General features: G+C 34.6%; 1 protein-coding gene across 2 annotated transcripts; it reads right to left on the bottom strand.

The window, feature by feature from the left end:
- Positions 1-7,749: 7,749 nt before the first annotated feature.
- Positions 7,750-15,946, bottom strand: LOC104114804 (MADS-box transcription factor 23-like). 2 transcript variants are annotated; one of them, XM_009625335.3, is made up of 9 exons: positions 15,797-15,946; positions 15,464-15,676; positions 12,023-12,101; positions 9,378-9,439; positions 8,939-9,038; positions 8,812-8,853; positions 8,651-8,692; positions 8,351-8,505; positions 7,750-8,181 (listed from the first exon to the last, which is right to left on the bottom strand). In XM_009625335.3, the coding sequence occupies exons 2-9, from the start codon at positions 15,643-15,645 to the stop codon at positions 8,178-8,180; spliced, it is 666 nt and encodes a 221-aa protein (XP_009623630.1). In that variant the 5' UTR covers positions 15,646-15,676; positions 15,797-15,946; the 3' UTR covers positions 7,750-8,177. The 2 variants fall into 2 exon arrangements, with proteins under 2 accessions (XP_009623630.1, XP_009623629.1); XM_009625334.4 differs by having other exon boundaries at positions 8,609-8,692; positions 15,797-15,944.
- Positions 15,947-17,128: the final 1,182 nt, after the last annotated feature.

Genomic DNA, 17,128 nt, shown 5'->3' with positions numbered 1-17,128 from the left:
CTATCAAAGCCAACAAAGGGAGAAAGAAAATGGTGTTTGAACCCAGAGAATGGATGTGGGTGCATTTTAAGAAGAAAAGGTTCCCTCACAAGAGAAAGAATAAGTGCTACTAAGAGGAGATGGGACTTTTAAAATTCTTGAAAGAATTAATAAAAATGCTTATAAAGTTGATCTTCTTAATGATTTTCTAGTGCATGATGTTTTCAATGTTAGTGGCTTGTCTCGTTTTGATGTAGGAGATGTTACAAATTCGAGGACGAATTTTTTTCAAGAAGTGGAAGATGATCACATTATGCCTATGCCTTCAAGACCGTTCACTAGGAGTCAAGCCAAGGATCTTCAAATTATTGGGATGCAATTGATGAAGTTGGAAGATTTGATTGATCTTTTGAAAAATCCTAATAGAGTCTACAATTTCATCCAAATGTATTCAAGGATGGTGGACCAAGTTTACGTGAAGAGGCCCAAATATAAGTGGAGATCCCAAGCACCTGATGACGTCCAAATCCACTACCAAAAATTAAATGGACACGGTCGCATGCAATATAATTTACCCAAATATGAGTCGGGATCGAATCCCACAAAGAACAATATATAGGCGATTAGGCGTTTAAGAGAATTATCACTTATTATGCTAAGCAAAACACTAAAAAGGATTTTGAGAAAATATTTATGTCTAAATGCAAAAAATATAAACTAACCTATAACGCAAGTAAAATGATCAATGACTACAAGCATGGATACATGGGGAATTACACTCAAGTAACGATCCAATGTATTTCACGATTTTACAAATATGAGCGAGTTTATGTTAATTAGCCTCGGGTAATAATTCTATATTAGCTTCTTTCGAAGACTAACAAGACTTTGTAATTGAATTATCACTAAAACAATTAAGAGATTAATCACACCCGATGCGGCTACAAGTAGTTCAAATCCTATCCCTAGGTAGAATTTATAAAATGAGGGTTAAACGCCTCAAGTTCTTGTTAATTAATCTTTCCCAACCCAAAATTATCTTTCCCAAATTATCTTTCCCAAAATTAGCTTCTGCGGTGTTCATCAGGGGTTTCAAAAAAACCAAGGAACTACCAAATCTTTTAAATTCCAACATGAATTTGGACACAATTTATACTTAAGACTTCTAAATTAGTGCACTAGATGATATACAACTTGTTTAAACCTAATTTTGAGGCACTTTGCAATCAAAATTCTCTTGGATAAATTATCAAACATTTAACGAGCAAAGAGAAGTCATGCTTCTTCTTTAATTTGGTACTCAGACTTCCCAAAATTATTTTTAATCAGCAACAGCCCACAAATGCACACTCTCGGCCAATTTCCTCACTCTAATATCAACACCAATCAAGAATGGGAAAAACTGGACTTTGGGGAATGATTTTGAAGAAGAAGAAGAAAATCGAAAAGAGAATATCTGAGAGAGGGCGAAGACGATTACCTGATTGTCTTGTGTGAGAGCAGTAGAAATCGAGAGCAATGGAGAGGTCGAATAGCATCTATGTGAGATATAGAGGAGTTGGAGTTTGGGGGAAAAGTTGTGAATTTTACCTGATGAAAGACCTTTTTCTTTAAACTTACCCAACAGGTCGCTTCTGCTGGATTTTTACCGCTTCTGCGTAAACACTTTTGTGCGTAGGCTACCGCTTATGCGATAAGTCCACATCTGTGACTCAAAACATGCTTCTGTGTGGCCGCTTCTGTGTGAATATTTCCGCATAAGCGGTTGCACTAGATTTCTTAATGCCACAACTGGGCAGCCACTGCATCGGCTCGTTCTAACACCTCAACCTCCTCAATTCAACTCCAAAAAATCTGAAACTTGGAAGATTAGTCAAAAATAATATACTAAGCTGTTCTAAAAAAAGAAAATTTAAAAAACGACTAAAAATTTGAATACGATGGGTTGCCTCCCGCCAAGCGTCGCATTTACCATCATGGCACGATGCAAATTAACTTTACCACTTTTCTCGCCACTTGGAAGATATGAACTGGGCACCCAACTTGGAATCAAGTTTGTGACCACGAGCAACGGGAGGTGGTAGGTAGATGATCAAGCCAAATATCAATTTCTTTATTTTGCATTTATTGGCTTTCTTTTGAGGAATGTCATTTTGCATTCTTGAATTTTCAAATTGCAAGATGTATGGCTTTTGTCTTTCTTCTTTGCACTCCCACATGGATTCACATGGCTCAATTCCTATATCACCATACAAGTCTACAGTTGAAAAGTGCTTGGAATGAGATATCAAACTCTCGACTTGAAACTTTTTCCGGATTTCGACATCCTCTTTTTTCCCCGAACTAGAGGCAACTTCAACCATATTTTCGATTACACCGGTTGACTCTAATTCCATATTTTTCTTGGCATCACCAACAAGCATGGAGTCGGTTGGTGGATGTTCAATTCTTGATTCCTAGAAATAAATCTCACTTTCTTCATCGAAGTTGGACTCTTATTGACCTCTTTCCACACTCTCAAATTGATAGACATAATGAGCCTCAATCAATGATTTCATTTGATCTTCCAAAGTGCAGATAGTCTCATCATTACGATGTAGTGCTTGTTTTAAGTCCTCGAGTGCCAATTTTTACTTCTCCTCATTTTCAAGAATGGCCTTCAACATGAGCATCATCCTCTCATTTTGAGGATTTGGGAGTTCTTCTTGGTTTTGATCAAGTGCCAAAGAAGGATTTTCGGCTTCAACCTCTAAGGAAGGTTCTTAGCTATCATTCACTTCCGAGGCTTTTTAGACATCTAAAGCTTCAAGCATTTCTCTCATTTATGAGTTCAACCTTTCAAGCGCCAAATCATTTTGGAGACTATTCTCCAAAGCTCTTCCAAGGCAGTTTGCTCTTTGTTTCCTCCTTCAAGTAGGCATTCCAACATGAGCTTGAACTCTCCATTTTGACCATGCTCAATTTCTTCCACTTCATATCCCTATACTTGTCATCATAAAAAGTAGAATCATCATAGCGGGGATTTGTAGAAGGGAAGGACAAATAAGCACAATTATCCCAATGGCCATTTTGACCACCACACTTATCACATATACTCTACTTATGGGTTTGAGATTGTTTGCACAATTCTCCCTCGGGAGAATTTAAACAATTTTACTACGAGTGTGGTCCTCCACAGTAAGGACAATGGTCATCAAAGTATGAACAACTACCATCCGGCCAATTTTCATTATGCGATGCCATTTTTCAAAACTAAGAAAATAAATAAGAAACAATCAAGAAAACAACAAGAAAAATAGACAAAGATGAGAAAAATAATTACACAAATATTCACAAGTTTGGACCAAAGCATGTACGTTTATTTCTTAAATAACCTAAACACGCCAAATTGTTCCCCGGCAACGGCGCCAATTTTGATGACGCCCAAATCCACTACTAAAAAGTAAATGGACACGGTCGCATGCAATATAATTTACCCAACTATGAGTAGGGGCCGAATCTCACAGAAAATAATATGTAGGCGATTAGGCGTGTAAGATAATTATCACTTATTATGCTAAGCCAAACACTAAAAAGGGTTTTGAGAAAATATTTATGTCTAAATGCAAAAAATATAAACTAACCTAGAAAGAAAGTAAAATTATCAATGGCTACAAGCATGGATACATGGGGAATTATACTCAAGTAATGATCCAATGTATTTCACGATTTTACAAATATGAGTGAGTTTATGTTAATTAGCCTCGGGTAAGAATTCTATATTAGCTTCTTCCGAAGACTAACAAGACTTCCTAATTGAATTATCCCTATGACAATTAAGAGATTAAGCACACCCGATGCGGCTACAAGTAGTTCAATCCTATCCCTAGGTAGAATCTATAAAATAAGGGTTAACGCCTCAAGTTCTTGTTAATTAATCTTTTCCAATCCCAAATTATCTTTTCCAAAATTAATTCGAAGTAAATGGGCGAGTCCTAGGGTTAGCTAATCCCTTTGAAAAAATTAAAGAACAAGAATAATTAAAAAAATAATAACTCACTTCATAATAAATAAAAATCGTTCAATACACAAGCACAACAAGATATTTAATCCACACTTTAAATACGAATATTCTCATAAACAAGATTCAAGTGTTGAAAAATATACTACACACTTAAATATACAGTACAAAGCAAGAAAATGAAGAAATGAACATAAATGGGTAAGAAATTTTCAATCAAAAGCTTCAAATCTTCAAGTCCCAAGTGTGTGTGCAAGAACCCTAGCTCCAAAACTTGTGTTCTCTAGTCAAGAGAATGAAAATAAGCCAAAAGATGTGTTTTTCCTAATCTAGGTCATGTATTTATGGGTTTGGAATGGAGAAAATGTGAATTTCCAAATCTTCCCAGGTCTGAATCTCGTTGGCCGCACCTGCGGAAGAATCAATGCAGATGCAGCTCCGCAGATGCGGAATTATGCACGCATATGCGAAATTGAGTAGAAGGTTGAAGCTTCGCAGAAGCGGTCTATGAAGCGTAGAAGTGCATATGCAGGAGCGGACTTATTCCGCACAAGTGCCTCCGTATATGCGGATGGCCCAGCGCATATGTGATCCCAGTGAAGCTTGGCTATTCCGCAGATGTGGTGTTCTACTCACAGATGTGAGTCCGTTGAAGCGGTAATTTTCACGCATGTGCGAGATCACTAGGAGCAGTTTTGCAATTGTTCAACCATTTTTGTTCAATTCCACTCCATTTGGTCTCAACTCTCTTCAAGACTCATTGTACTTGAAAATCTAGCAATGCACACCATAAATCACCTCATTTTATAATTAAAGGACACAAAAACTAAAGAGAAGAGACTAAAATAAATAGTAAAATCATCACGCATCATCACCTAAGGGTCTTTTTAGTCATTATGTAGACCTTAGTGTAAATAGAAAATTTTAGGTCATCTTTCATTTTCTGAGACTATATTGAATATTGCTATGTATTTTTGTGAGATTGAAGGTAGACATGTGGTTGCCTTTGAACTAGCCCTAGAATTTTCAAGAGGTTTATCTTCTTCCTGAGGATTCTATTAGTGTAGGTGCTTTTGTTGATTGTGTTAGGGGTGATTAGAATTTAATTCTAGATTACTAATATCTCATCAATTATTTTGTCTTGATTCCCTTTCTTTATTTGCTTTTCAAGTCCCATTTCTTGTTCTTGCATATTCATTGTTATCAAAGAGCCCTAGAAGAGAGTAAAAGAAAATCTGCTGCAAAGGGAAAGAAGAAAGTGAGTGAACTTGTTGAGGCAATTGAGATTGAGGAGATGGACCTGGTCCTTCATGATGAAGACTAGGCATAGGAGGTGGAGGTTGTGACTCCAAAAGCAAATAAAAGATAGACTACCAAAAAGAAGTCTCCTTTAAAGCATGTTGATGCAGAGCCTTCTGCCTTGGCAAAAAGAATCAGGTCTGCCAGAAAATCTAGGAAAGTGCAAGTAGTGGAAGAAGAAAAAAGTGAAGAAGAAGGAGAAACTGCTGAGGAACAGGACAAAATGTGAAGTTTGGCAAGAGAACAATCTTGAAAGGTAGACTCCTCAGGGACTGGAGGAGTAAAGAATGGTGATGCTGTTGGAGAAGCTAGAACGTCAGGTTTAGAAGGACATGGTCCTTCATATGGAAGGAAGACTAGCCAGAGCATAAATTGTGGAGTTTATGGCTAACTATGAAATCAAGAATGGCAGAGTCACTAGTGTAGTGAAAGGGGTAATTGTGAGCTTTGATGCCAAGGAACTGGGAGAAATTCTAGGGGTACCTGTTGCAGAGTACAATGACTATAAGAAGCTGAAATTGCCAAGCCTAGAAAACCTCCCCCACCTCCCTTGCCATTACAAGAAAATTTGCTGACAGTGACTTAAAACTACAGCCCAAGGCTGTGTACAAAAGTGAGATGAAGCCTTCCCACAAGCTGTTTTTTGAATTTGTCAACAAGGTTGTTCTTCCCAGACATGAGAGAAGGCACATTGCAACTTTCATGGACCTGATCCTTATTGAGTGCCTAGATAGTGGGAGGAAGATCAACTGGCCATGGTTTATCATCCAGCACCTTGATAGGGTACTCACTTGCACCAAAACTCTTGACATGCCCTATGGGTTCATTCTCATTGTTGTGCCTGCTTACTTCAATGCTCCCCTCAAGAAATGGGATGTTATCATAAGCAAAGATTACTTTAGGGCCAACACCTTGACTGCATGTGACTATGAAGTCCATATTGGTCCCAAAGAACCTGGTTCATCCAAGAGGGTGCCTGTGAACAGCAAAGTGAAAGCCTTGGTGCAGTAAAGTGGGGCTAAGGATGCTAAGATTGAGAGGCTGAAGAAAAGGCTGGCAGAAGTAGAAACTGAGAGGGATGCTCTCAGGACTGAGCTTGCAAAGGAAAAGGAGAAGAATGAAGGCATTCTTCATGACATGTTGAAACTGCTTTAGGCCAAAAACCAAGAACATGGTCCTTTCCAGCTTAAACCCTTTCTAGCCTAGTTAGAAAACTAGTGACCTGAATGGGATTTTTTTTTTTGTTTTTTTTGCTCATGGTGCGGTACTTTTATTTCCTTCTATGCTTTGTGGATGACTCTTATCAATGATAATCAACTGCTTTTTCTCTAATTGTATGTTGATGTTTCTTATATGACTAATATCGCTAGATTGATAAGTGATACTTGACTCCATGATTGCATTTGAAGTAGCCTACATGGCCATGAGTAAGATCAGATAAAATCTGGTTATCTAACATAATTATGCAACTTTTCGATGATGCCAAAATGGGGAAGATAGGTTGTGTTTTTACTTGGACTATGATGTTTATAACCTAATGAACCTGGTCCTTGATGATTTGTGACTTTAAAATGAAAAGTGTTCTAACATTGTGTTGATGTTGAGCTGAGTTGAAACAGGCTTCATGCTTATGAAAAGCACAGTGTTTGTCATAACCAAAAAGGGGAAATTTGTTGGCCTAAGTAAGTTTTGATGATTGACAAAAGAAACACATGCATGAATCAGGTCCATACACAGTATACACAAGGCATGGGCAGATTCAAGCACACGTGAAAGAGATAAGCATAAGTGGTTAAATCTGATATCTCCTGAACAAAAATGTTGTATAATTGATAAGGAATAGGACTCCTTACTTGAAGAGAACTCTATCCTAGATAAGGAAGAGTTAGAAGTTGAAGATAACTAAAACTCTTTCACCATGGAAGAGTATAGCATTAGAACTCTAGTTAATCACATTTTACTAACTCTATATATTTCAGGATGTTCTCATTTTACAGGCACGCACAAATGCTGAAGTTAAACGAGAGTTGAGAGCAAAATATCAAGGCATTTTGCAAGCAATTTCTGTATGATTCAAGTGTGCGAACCTGAAGCTACATAAACCAGATAGAAGAATCAGTTCTAAGTGTCTGTCTTTTATTCTAGTTTCATTGTAGTAGAGCTTTTGAGTTGTACCTTTCAGCTTTCTCTAGAAGCATTTGTACTAGGTACTCTGAGTGTATTGTTCAAGTTAGAGTTAACTTGAAATTATCGTAACAGCATGAGGCTAGTTGCCACAAAGGGTTAGAGGTAATCCTTAGGTTTACAAGAGGTTTGTAAATGTTGTTTTTGACTAAGTGATTTAGTGAAGTGTTAGGAAAAATTCTACTTGGTAGTAGGTCATGGTTTTTTCACCTTTTGAGCCAGGTATTTTTCACGTAAAAATACTTGTGTTCTTTACTTTCTGCATTTATTATTCCGCAACTGTAGTATAAGGAACACATAAAAGAACCAGGTCCTTCTATAATCTGTGCTAGCGAAAAATTGGACACCACACAAATCACCCCTCTTGTGTGGTATTGAAGTATAAAACATCAGTATGTATTTACAATGCTGAACTCAAACAACTAAACACACATCACACGATTTTGTTAAAGAATTCTCAGATAGATTGGTTGGCCATGATGCTTTTGCACTCTTTATGTGCAGCATCAAATGTTAGAATTGTATTGGTAGCATAGATAATGTATTTATGCTACCATTATAAATAAGCTAGTACACCATATTATGAGATGCCCTTGCAACTACACACTAATATAATATATAATAGAAACTCTGCAATCCTTATTTAGTCTTTCTTCTTCTGGTGCTCTGCAGTTCAGGTTGTTAAGTCTTTGATCTTTACTGCCACCATTGATTTCTACCTGTATGAATGTCAAAATATTTCAGTTGATATTTAACCGGTCAATCAGGAATTCTCCAAATCAAGGATTTAAGTTATATATACTGATGTTGATAGAGTCGCACATAACTACAACGTAGTTGTTTACATTAGCTTAGATCATATTATAGTGAAAGAAAAAGGATTTGTACCTCGAATTGGATACTCCTGCAGGCGTCTCAAAATTGTGTGGCTCAGGCTGGCTTAGCTGCAGATGGATGGAGGCATGAACTTCTCTACTCACTGTGAAGCGATATGGAGAGTTGGTGTTTCCATTCACTGTATTAGCATTCCTTGTACCATAAGCCTGAAACAATAATGTTAAGTACTAATGCACTATCTTTTTGCACTATTAGCTTTGACTTTGTAATTATTCAAGGAAACTCTTACTTCATATCAAGTATTACTACCTTTTTATACAATTCTGCATTTTCTTGTCGAATGAGGTTTACCTTCTTGTAGAGTTCCAAATTTTCTTGATGTATCATGCTCCCCTATATAAATTCAAAAAGGAATATGCTCAAAAGCTTTCAGATCAACGAGTTACGTTCTACTTATTTATTCTGCTGATCTATTCTTGACATGGTGAAAGCTGCTACAGTTTTGCACTTACCTTTTGAGTTAGCTCTTGAATTTCATCCTTTAATATTTGCTCCTATAAAGCCAGAACATGTTTAGTTCCTACTAGTATTTTACAGTTCCAATAATATTAATTAGATAGTATCAGGTTGGTTGCTGACCTTTTCCATACGGATGCCCCTTAAGCTCATTTCCAGTTGATTCTCCAGATTTGTTAGGTCTTTTACACCCAAACCACAGAGTTCCTCTCCCATTAGTTGCCTGTTCTATCACATGGTGAGAAAATTGCCTATTGAGTAATACTTGTGAGTATATATACTATTTTCAAACATCCATGCAATTTGTTAAAATGATGTGTTGATATCCAATTCCATGAATTAGCTATCCATGAAAGAGTCCAACAATTCATGACAATTTCGTAACATGTATCCGATTTTTTCTTTTAGTCCTTATATGTTATGCATTTTTTATCAACAAAACATAAAAAGATGCAACTCTTTTGAATCATGATGTATGATTAGTTCCTAAGGTATTTTGATGCTGTAATGTTCCACAATTCTCAAGTAAAAACATGTATATCTTGCCAAGAGTAAACATTACCGATGATTTTCTTGCAGGTCCAGTAATTGTTGCCGCAATATCTCTGCCTCCTGCTGCCACAGCTATAGCAAGTACAGTGCACATACTCAGGCTATGTGGATGTAAAATTTCAACATATGTACTCCTATATATATACAGATTTTAGTTATAGTTCATATGTTTCAAGATACTCAGCCTAAATTAGCAATCAAAAACTTTTAGAATTTATTGGTCGATAGTTTCTTAAAACTGCCAAGTCTCCTGTCTGCATTTCCTGATTCTATTCACATGAGAATGCTTCATATAAGCAACTTGAAGTGACCTGCAAAATAGTGTGAAAACAGGTCTTACTTTTGCCAATATGGCTGTGATTCAAACTATACTATCTGATTTTCTTGTATTTCTGATATAGGGAATGAAGAAATATGAAACACCTTCCTTCTGCTACTTTCTATTGAAATGTGATGACCTTCTCATTTAAAAGTTTAAACTATTAGAGAAAATATATTTTTAATTAATCACTTACGAGTTTAAGTTATATATACCACCAGTGTAAATAGTTTTATACACTATCAGGTCATCCAAGCATATGTACAGGTAAGCCTCCTTAAAACATGAGACCTGTATTTTTGAAAGTAAAGCATGTTACTTGCTACAACAAGTAAAAGTAACTTGATGGTGTAAAAATTCCTTACACTGAAGGCGTATGTAACTTAAACTCATTACTTAATTATATTACGTCTCAACACTATCTTCCCATCCTAGTGCCCATTTTTGCCACTGATGTATGTAGAAGGAAATCTTAATTTGTGTTCTCTCATTCTTCACCAATATTCATGTGAGAACCCTCTATACTTCTGAAATCACAAAGAAATGCTACAACTTTATTTACAGTTGTCTATTCCGGTCAATACGAAGATTATTGTGAAAACTATCTTTCCCTGCCATCACTCAGTTTCACTTAGCTTGTTCAGCTGAAATTATTAGAAAGCTTATTGGAACAATGCCTGTAAAATGGTTAAATCAGTAGTAGGAAGAAGAAATCACACATGGTGTAGAATGAATGTTATCAACATACCTACCACCAAGTTTTTGTTTCTGTATTCAATACCAATATGATCAGAGAAGGGTCAGACTAATGAGGAACTATATACAATCCATCTCTTTGAAGATGGACTGATCATTTTACGATTCAATTTAAAGGAGATTCATTACTTCATATTCCGAGCATACTGTTTCGGCCAAGACAAACGAACTACTTTTCAATGGAATTATGTGAAACATCAAGTGATTTACCTGAGAATTGTTGCTGCTATACATGTACAGGTTTCCAGGAACGAACTCTTTTTTCAGTAGTCCTGATTTAAGGGCACAACATTTCCTTGGCTGATATCTAAATATCTTCTGACATTGCATAAATTGTATTCCTCCTACATTTTTTATTAAGCTTACAGTTTTTTTTTTCGCCAAAGTTTTATAATTTGAGCATTTCCTCTACGGTTTCTCACATGACATTCTTTACTTACTGAATCTAATTCTTTGAGACTTAGTTATCCTAGTCGCTAAATGTAACCAAGGAAATGTACATCTTTGGGAAGTTTCTCCTTAAATCTTGAACAAGATATCTGACTAAAAACAAAAAGGAAGACCCCAACAGGAGGAAACCTATAACTGTAACATGATTTAGCAGCAACACTGGTAATCTCTCAAAGATGGTCACTTGAGTGGCAGAACAGTAGTCTTCACAATGTAAGACGTATTCTTGTACTCTGCCGCTTTCTCTAGCATAATTCCATTAAAAAATAGTTCGTTCCTCTTGATCGTGCTGAGTATTGGAATATGAATGTCAAGTTAGAGTTTGCTAATGCACCATCTACTATTGGTATTACATCTTCCCATCCTTAATTTCTAATTCTTAATGTCTATCAAGGTATCAAGTCCCAGCTAAATATGTTTTTATTTGAATTCAGTTCTTGCAGTTTAATTACAATTGATAACATAATGATCCTATTTCAGCTGAAATTGACAAAAACCTATTTAACTAACTTCTTAAAGTACATTTAATATGATAATTAGAAACTAATTGCAATAAAAATTTCTGTTATGAAGATCAAGATTTTCATGCAGTTTACAATGTGCTGATGATTTTGTAGACAAATGGTGAAAGAATACCAAAAAAGAAAAGATCATAAATAAAAAATAGTGGAAGTTCATGTACACAGTAATATTTCTCAACATATGAACAGATTGTTAGTGATAGCTGGTGATAGAGAAGAGAAAATAAGGTAAGTCGTTCCTATTTGTTAGAATGCAAAACGAAATACGCATCTAAATTATTATATTGTAGATACCTGTTTATACCTCCAAAACGAAATCATCATCAATTTTCATCAAATTTGTCAAAATTCTTTTCTTCTTTTCTTCTTTTCTTCTTTTCTCACCTTCTGAAAAGTTCACAATCAACTATAGCGTTTCCCAACATAGATGCTAGATAGTTAATCGGCATGGAAATTCTTTACAATGATGCTCGTTTTATTCGGTATTAACATGCAGCAGGAAACGACTATTTCTTGCACTAAATTCCTAATGGAGAGGAGAATTAACTAGTAATGAATATGAACTGATAATTTATACCTGAAAAAGTTGCAGAAAGAAAAGGTTATTACCTTCAGTTCCGACACTGGATTGTGCAACTGTTGACGTTCGTCCTTAGTTTTATTGTATCGTTCAATAACTGATTTCATGCTGCCATATAGAAAATAAGAAACGGTAATTAAATTATATGCATTGACAATGTATATAATTTATACACTTTTAATATAATTTAATCCGTAGTGATAGGTTGCATATCTTATTTTTTTCAGGTAATTATTTCAACTTATTAATTATGGATTACATTTAATTATGTTTTGACTTGATATAGAATCTTTACCCAATTAAGTATAAAATTAAACTAAGAAATTACCAGTTAGAAGAATATAAAGCTTTTACACCATACATGCATGGAGATTGTATCAAAGATGATGCAAAATCGAAGAACACAGAATACTTATTGCATATGTTAACAACATTGTACCTTTTTACCTCCTATTGCTCCAAAATAATGAAGGAATTAGTAAGTTAATTATATCCACTGTTAATAGAATCTTTTACACTCTATAAGCTCAATTTAATTTATCATAACAATAATTAATGCTATTATAACAAGTTACTGTAATTATCATTTATTAAATATTACTAATTGGGAAACAATTGCAGAAACACGAGATTGATGACTTTGAATTCTCATTAAATTGCTATACTAGATACTCCCTCCGTTCACTTTTACTTGTCCAGTATATTAAAAATATATTTACACTTTTACTTGTCTATTATACTAAATCAAAAAGGAGTATATAGCAAAATTCCTCCAAAACTTATAAAGCCAAACAAAAATTCCAAATTCAGCAAAAACTTAAATTTGCACAACAACAAAAATTAAATATTTTTAGATGGCTGTTAAGACCGACCTAACCATTCTGAAAAGGCATTGTATAACAGCCGTCTATTCTAAAATTCAAAGGTTTTTAAAATAATGATAAAGAGCTTTTAAATAAAATTTAAAAGATAGATCAAATAAATTATTTAATTCCGCTCTAAATTCATTATTATACTATATTTGACTTTCCTCCAAAAATTTTGTTTCAAGTTATAAACACTTCTTTCCTTTTGTATTTTGTCAATGAGAGACAACTTGCAATCTTATCTTTTTTCAATCACTAACTACACTACAATTCCCACTTAAATAGTGGTTGATATAGTTATCTAAGATACATGCATATAGTTGCTAAGTGTCGTCTTTCAACTTGAATGAACTACTTGTATAAGCTTTTCAAGGCCTTGTCAAGATTGATTTTAGTAAGATAACATTCTATTTAACCATAGTCCCTTTATTGATAATCAGAAAAACTTTATACACATACATCATATATATATCGACTTCAATTGGTGTCAACCGTATAGCTTTAGCTCCATATATAGTATGACCTTGTGCCATATCCTGAATTCAAACACAATTGCGACGTATTGTTTCCGAGATTTTGATTGAAGCAGCACCACTTATTGTGCTTCTATAGGTGAAGTTTTAAAGTTCTTAATATGGACTTCCCTAATTCATAATTCGAACTTTGATAAGAGGGGTTGCTCAGATGGTCAGCACTCCACCTACAACCCCAGAGTCACGGGTTCGAGCCACCAACAAAGGGATCAAAGGGGAATAAAAGGGGAGGGGAATCAAAAAGAAAAACAAATCCAAACTTTGTTTCTTCATTAGAGTAGGTTTGTACTCACGCTCCTTTTCTTAAGTACTACTATAATTTTCAAAATTTGCTAACAACCACAAACCATAGCATGCTTTTACCTCTTAAACCTTTAGTAATATTATTTATTATGTAATAATAAAGGTAAGGTTCTAGTTACGAGTGATAAATAAAATTAATTAACTACCTAATTAGACTTAGTGGTTTTTATCATATATTACTCGAGAGTAGAGGTGGCAAAATGGTTAAAAGAAAACAGTTATTCACTCATATTATCCATTAGAAAATGGGTTGGATAATGAACATTTTAAAAACGGATCGAATATGGATAAGAACCATATTATCCACTTAGAAAATAGATAACCAAATGGATAACCAATAGATAACTAATGAATTTAACTTTTACATTTCTAAAGTTTCAAATTGGGAGCTATTCAAGGTTGGGAGACTAGGAATTCTCCCAAGAGTGACTATATTCAAGAAGCAATGGATAATATGAATAACCATATTATCCGCCGGATAATCCGTTTTTATCCGTATTAAATATGGGTCGGGGCGGATAATTTATCTGTTTTTTAATTACCCGTTTTCGACCCGCTCATATCCAATCTGACCCGCCCGTTTGCCACTCGTACTCGAGAGTCCTTTAGTTAACGGGTTAGTAAGGTTGTCCTTAGACCTGACATAACAATTCTACTGAAACTTCATTAGAAATCATTTGTCTTTAAGTACTCATGTATTAAAGCAACATATCTAGACTTTGTATGACAGTGTAAGAAGACAGTTGACAAGTTTGCCTACAACTTGATTATTTACCCACAACAAAAGCAAGGTGTCTTACTATACATTTTCAACGATTATTACTATGATTAGAAGTATATCTTGATAATTTACCCATAATAAAAGTAATACATGACCTAGTGTAATGTATAACATACATTAAATCCGAGCAATTTATGAATAATAAATATTGTATATTGTGCTTTGTAGAATAGTATACGATGCATTCATTTTTCCTATAACATTACTATTTTAGTTCGGATAGTATCATTAAGCACGAACCATATGTATGTGTCCAACCCTATATATATAAAGAAAAAATGAAAATGACCAAATCTTTTGCAATTTCACTACTTTGTTTGATTCCTGGTTTTGGAAACACTAAAACTGAGGAGGGTGGGGGGAAATGGGGGGGAGGGGGAGAGCTTCTTTAATAGGATCTGATGATCATTAGGCCTCGTATTTAACAGAAAAAATAAGGAAGAAGAAAGAAGGGATTTCTTAATTTGCAGTGCTAAGCACCAAAGTTACGCTGTAATATCGGCCTAGAAAATTTGACGCAAAAAGGCATCACCATTCATTTATATTAATCAGTATATGCTAGTGTTTATGCTTATTAACCACTTAAATTACATAAGATCATGTCTCAGAGTTCCAATATGTGTATTACAGTTAAAGTTCTATACATTTTTTATCTCATGGAACGGTTAAGTATAAGGGAAAAGAAAGGAGAAATCTTCATATTTTTATTCTTAAATACTCGATGTTTTTGTTTTGTGATTTATCAGAAAATAAGATATGATAATTGAGCAAATATCTAACTATTAGGAATACTCAATTGCAATTTCAAAGTATAGGATTAGCAAGCAAAGTCAAAATTAGAACAGGCTCACATTGCCTAGCTAATACTTTCCGATTAATTTGGCATATATCTACAAAATAGGATCCAACTAACAAATTAAAAAACATCTCCACCGAGAAAATCATGAGGTAATATATATTAAGAAACTTATAGTAATAGTTTAGTACCTGGTGTTAGAAAACTCATAGAGTTTGCCAGTGCTGGAGAAAATGATCAATCCAACTTCAGCATCGCAAAGAATCGCAAGCTCCTTAGCTTTCTTCAATAATCCATTCCTTCTTTTGGAGAAAGTCACTTGTCTGCTCGTTGAGTTATCGATCCTTCGAATCACTATCTTTCCCCTTCCCATCTTGCTGCCTTATTCTAGATATTTTCTAGCTCTAATAATAGATCAGAAAAGAAGAAGAAGATCGATAATCAATAATGAGATTAACTACAATTAGATCTTAAAGTAAAAAAAGATTAGTGTAAAAGAGGAAACAAAAGGACAGAAAGCTTACTTCGGTTGTTGAGATAGCTTAGGAAAAGAATCAAATCAAAGTCTTCTTGTTGAGAGTCTTGAGACTAACATCAAAATAGGGAAACAGCCTTTTATAAGCGAATGAGAGAAGTTTGAAACCCGCTTTTGGTATTCGGAACAGCTTGGAATGTGGTTTTTGCACTTTTTTCTCATTTTAATTTTAATTTTACATACTTTATCGGTTTCTTAAATATTTATAATTTGGGAAGTGGCATTATTTTTTTATGCCGCCGTCGCCGTATAATCCACTGACGCGTGGGGAATCCAACACTTTCCTGAATAATTCTAAAAGGGGAAAAACTATTTTCCCATTTTAGTAACCTTAAACTTAAACTAAAAAACTTTTAGCTAAAAAAACGTCAGTCAGACTCTCCTTTAGACTTTTTCACATGATAAACAGCCTGATCTTTGGCTAACTTCAAGAATTTTCACGTGACCTTGCTCCTTAGGACATCTTTTACCTCCCTGTCAAAAAGTACAGTAAATGGGACACTTTTACTATACTATATATTCTCTTTTCTAGCTTCCTCCCTATCGTCTTCTTTTATCTTCCTATTCATCTTTTTTCTATCCCTTTTTCACGTCTAATATTTTAATTTTTCTAAAATTATGGCATACACCAAGAACTAACAAAATAATAATAACAACATACTTAGTATAATTTTATGAGTGTAATCTGAAAAATATAGTATCTACGTACACCTTACCCCAATCTTGTGAAAATAAAAAAACTATATACCAAGACCCTCGTTCAAGGGCATGCACAAGGAGCTAGTTACATTAAATTTGAGTGGATGAGACATGTCAACTATTTGATCTTATGGATCATCAGGCAAATTCAAATTGATTAGCTCTGTTTTTGGATGTTTTCTCTATTTTCTTTTATAAAATTGGAAAGTGAATTTTGAAGCCAAAACTGTAAAGAATTACTATATGGCAAGATAAAAAAAAAATTTAAGAGTTCAACTATTTACCGGTAATCAATATGCTACTAAAGTAATATGCATGCTTCCTTCCCAAAAAATAAAGGATACACGTGAAAATAAATATTTTAATTTTGCTGTATAGTAAAACTCCTTAAATTCCTCCCCTCAATAGTGTTAATATGTTCATGTCCACACTACACAAAGTGCTTCTACTGTAGTAAACTCAGAAGCTCACAGACATATTTGTAGGAGCTATTCCGCAGTATGGTATTAGGATAAAGAAAAACGAACACTACGCAGAAACAGATAAAAATTAACAAGTCCTATTACTACGTACTACTATACTAGGGTATTGAAAAAAAATTCAGGTACAAGTTCGTTCATTA

Source organism: Nicotiana tomentosiformis, chromosome 2, assembly GCF_000390325.3.
Source record: "Nicotiana tomentosiformis chromosome 2, ASM39032v3, whole genome shotgun sequence".
Lineage (NCBI taxonomy): Eukaryota > Viridiplantae > Streptophyta > Magnoliopsida > Solanales > Solanaceae > Nicotiana > Nicotiana tomentosiformis.
The sequence above is the reverse complement of the archived record's forward strand: the minus strand, read 5'-3'. Positions and strand labels throughout refer to the sequence as shown.

Coding starts and splice junctions, on each gene's coding strand:
- LOC104114804 (XM_009625334.4), bottom strand. CDS start 15,645: ATGGGAAGGGGAAAGATAGTGATTCGAAGGATCGATAACTCAACGAGC. Junction 12,102..15,463: donor TATGAGTTTTCTAACACCAG/GTACTAAACTAT, acceptor TCTATATGGCAG/CATGAAATCAGTTATTGAAC. Junction 9,039..9,377: donor GACCTGCAAGAAAATCATCG/GTAATGTTTACT, acceptor GTGATAGAACAG/GCAACTAATGGGAGAGGAAC.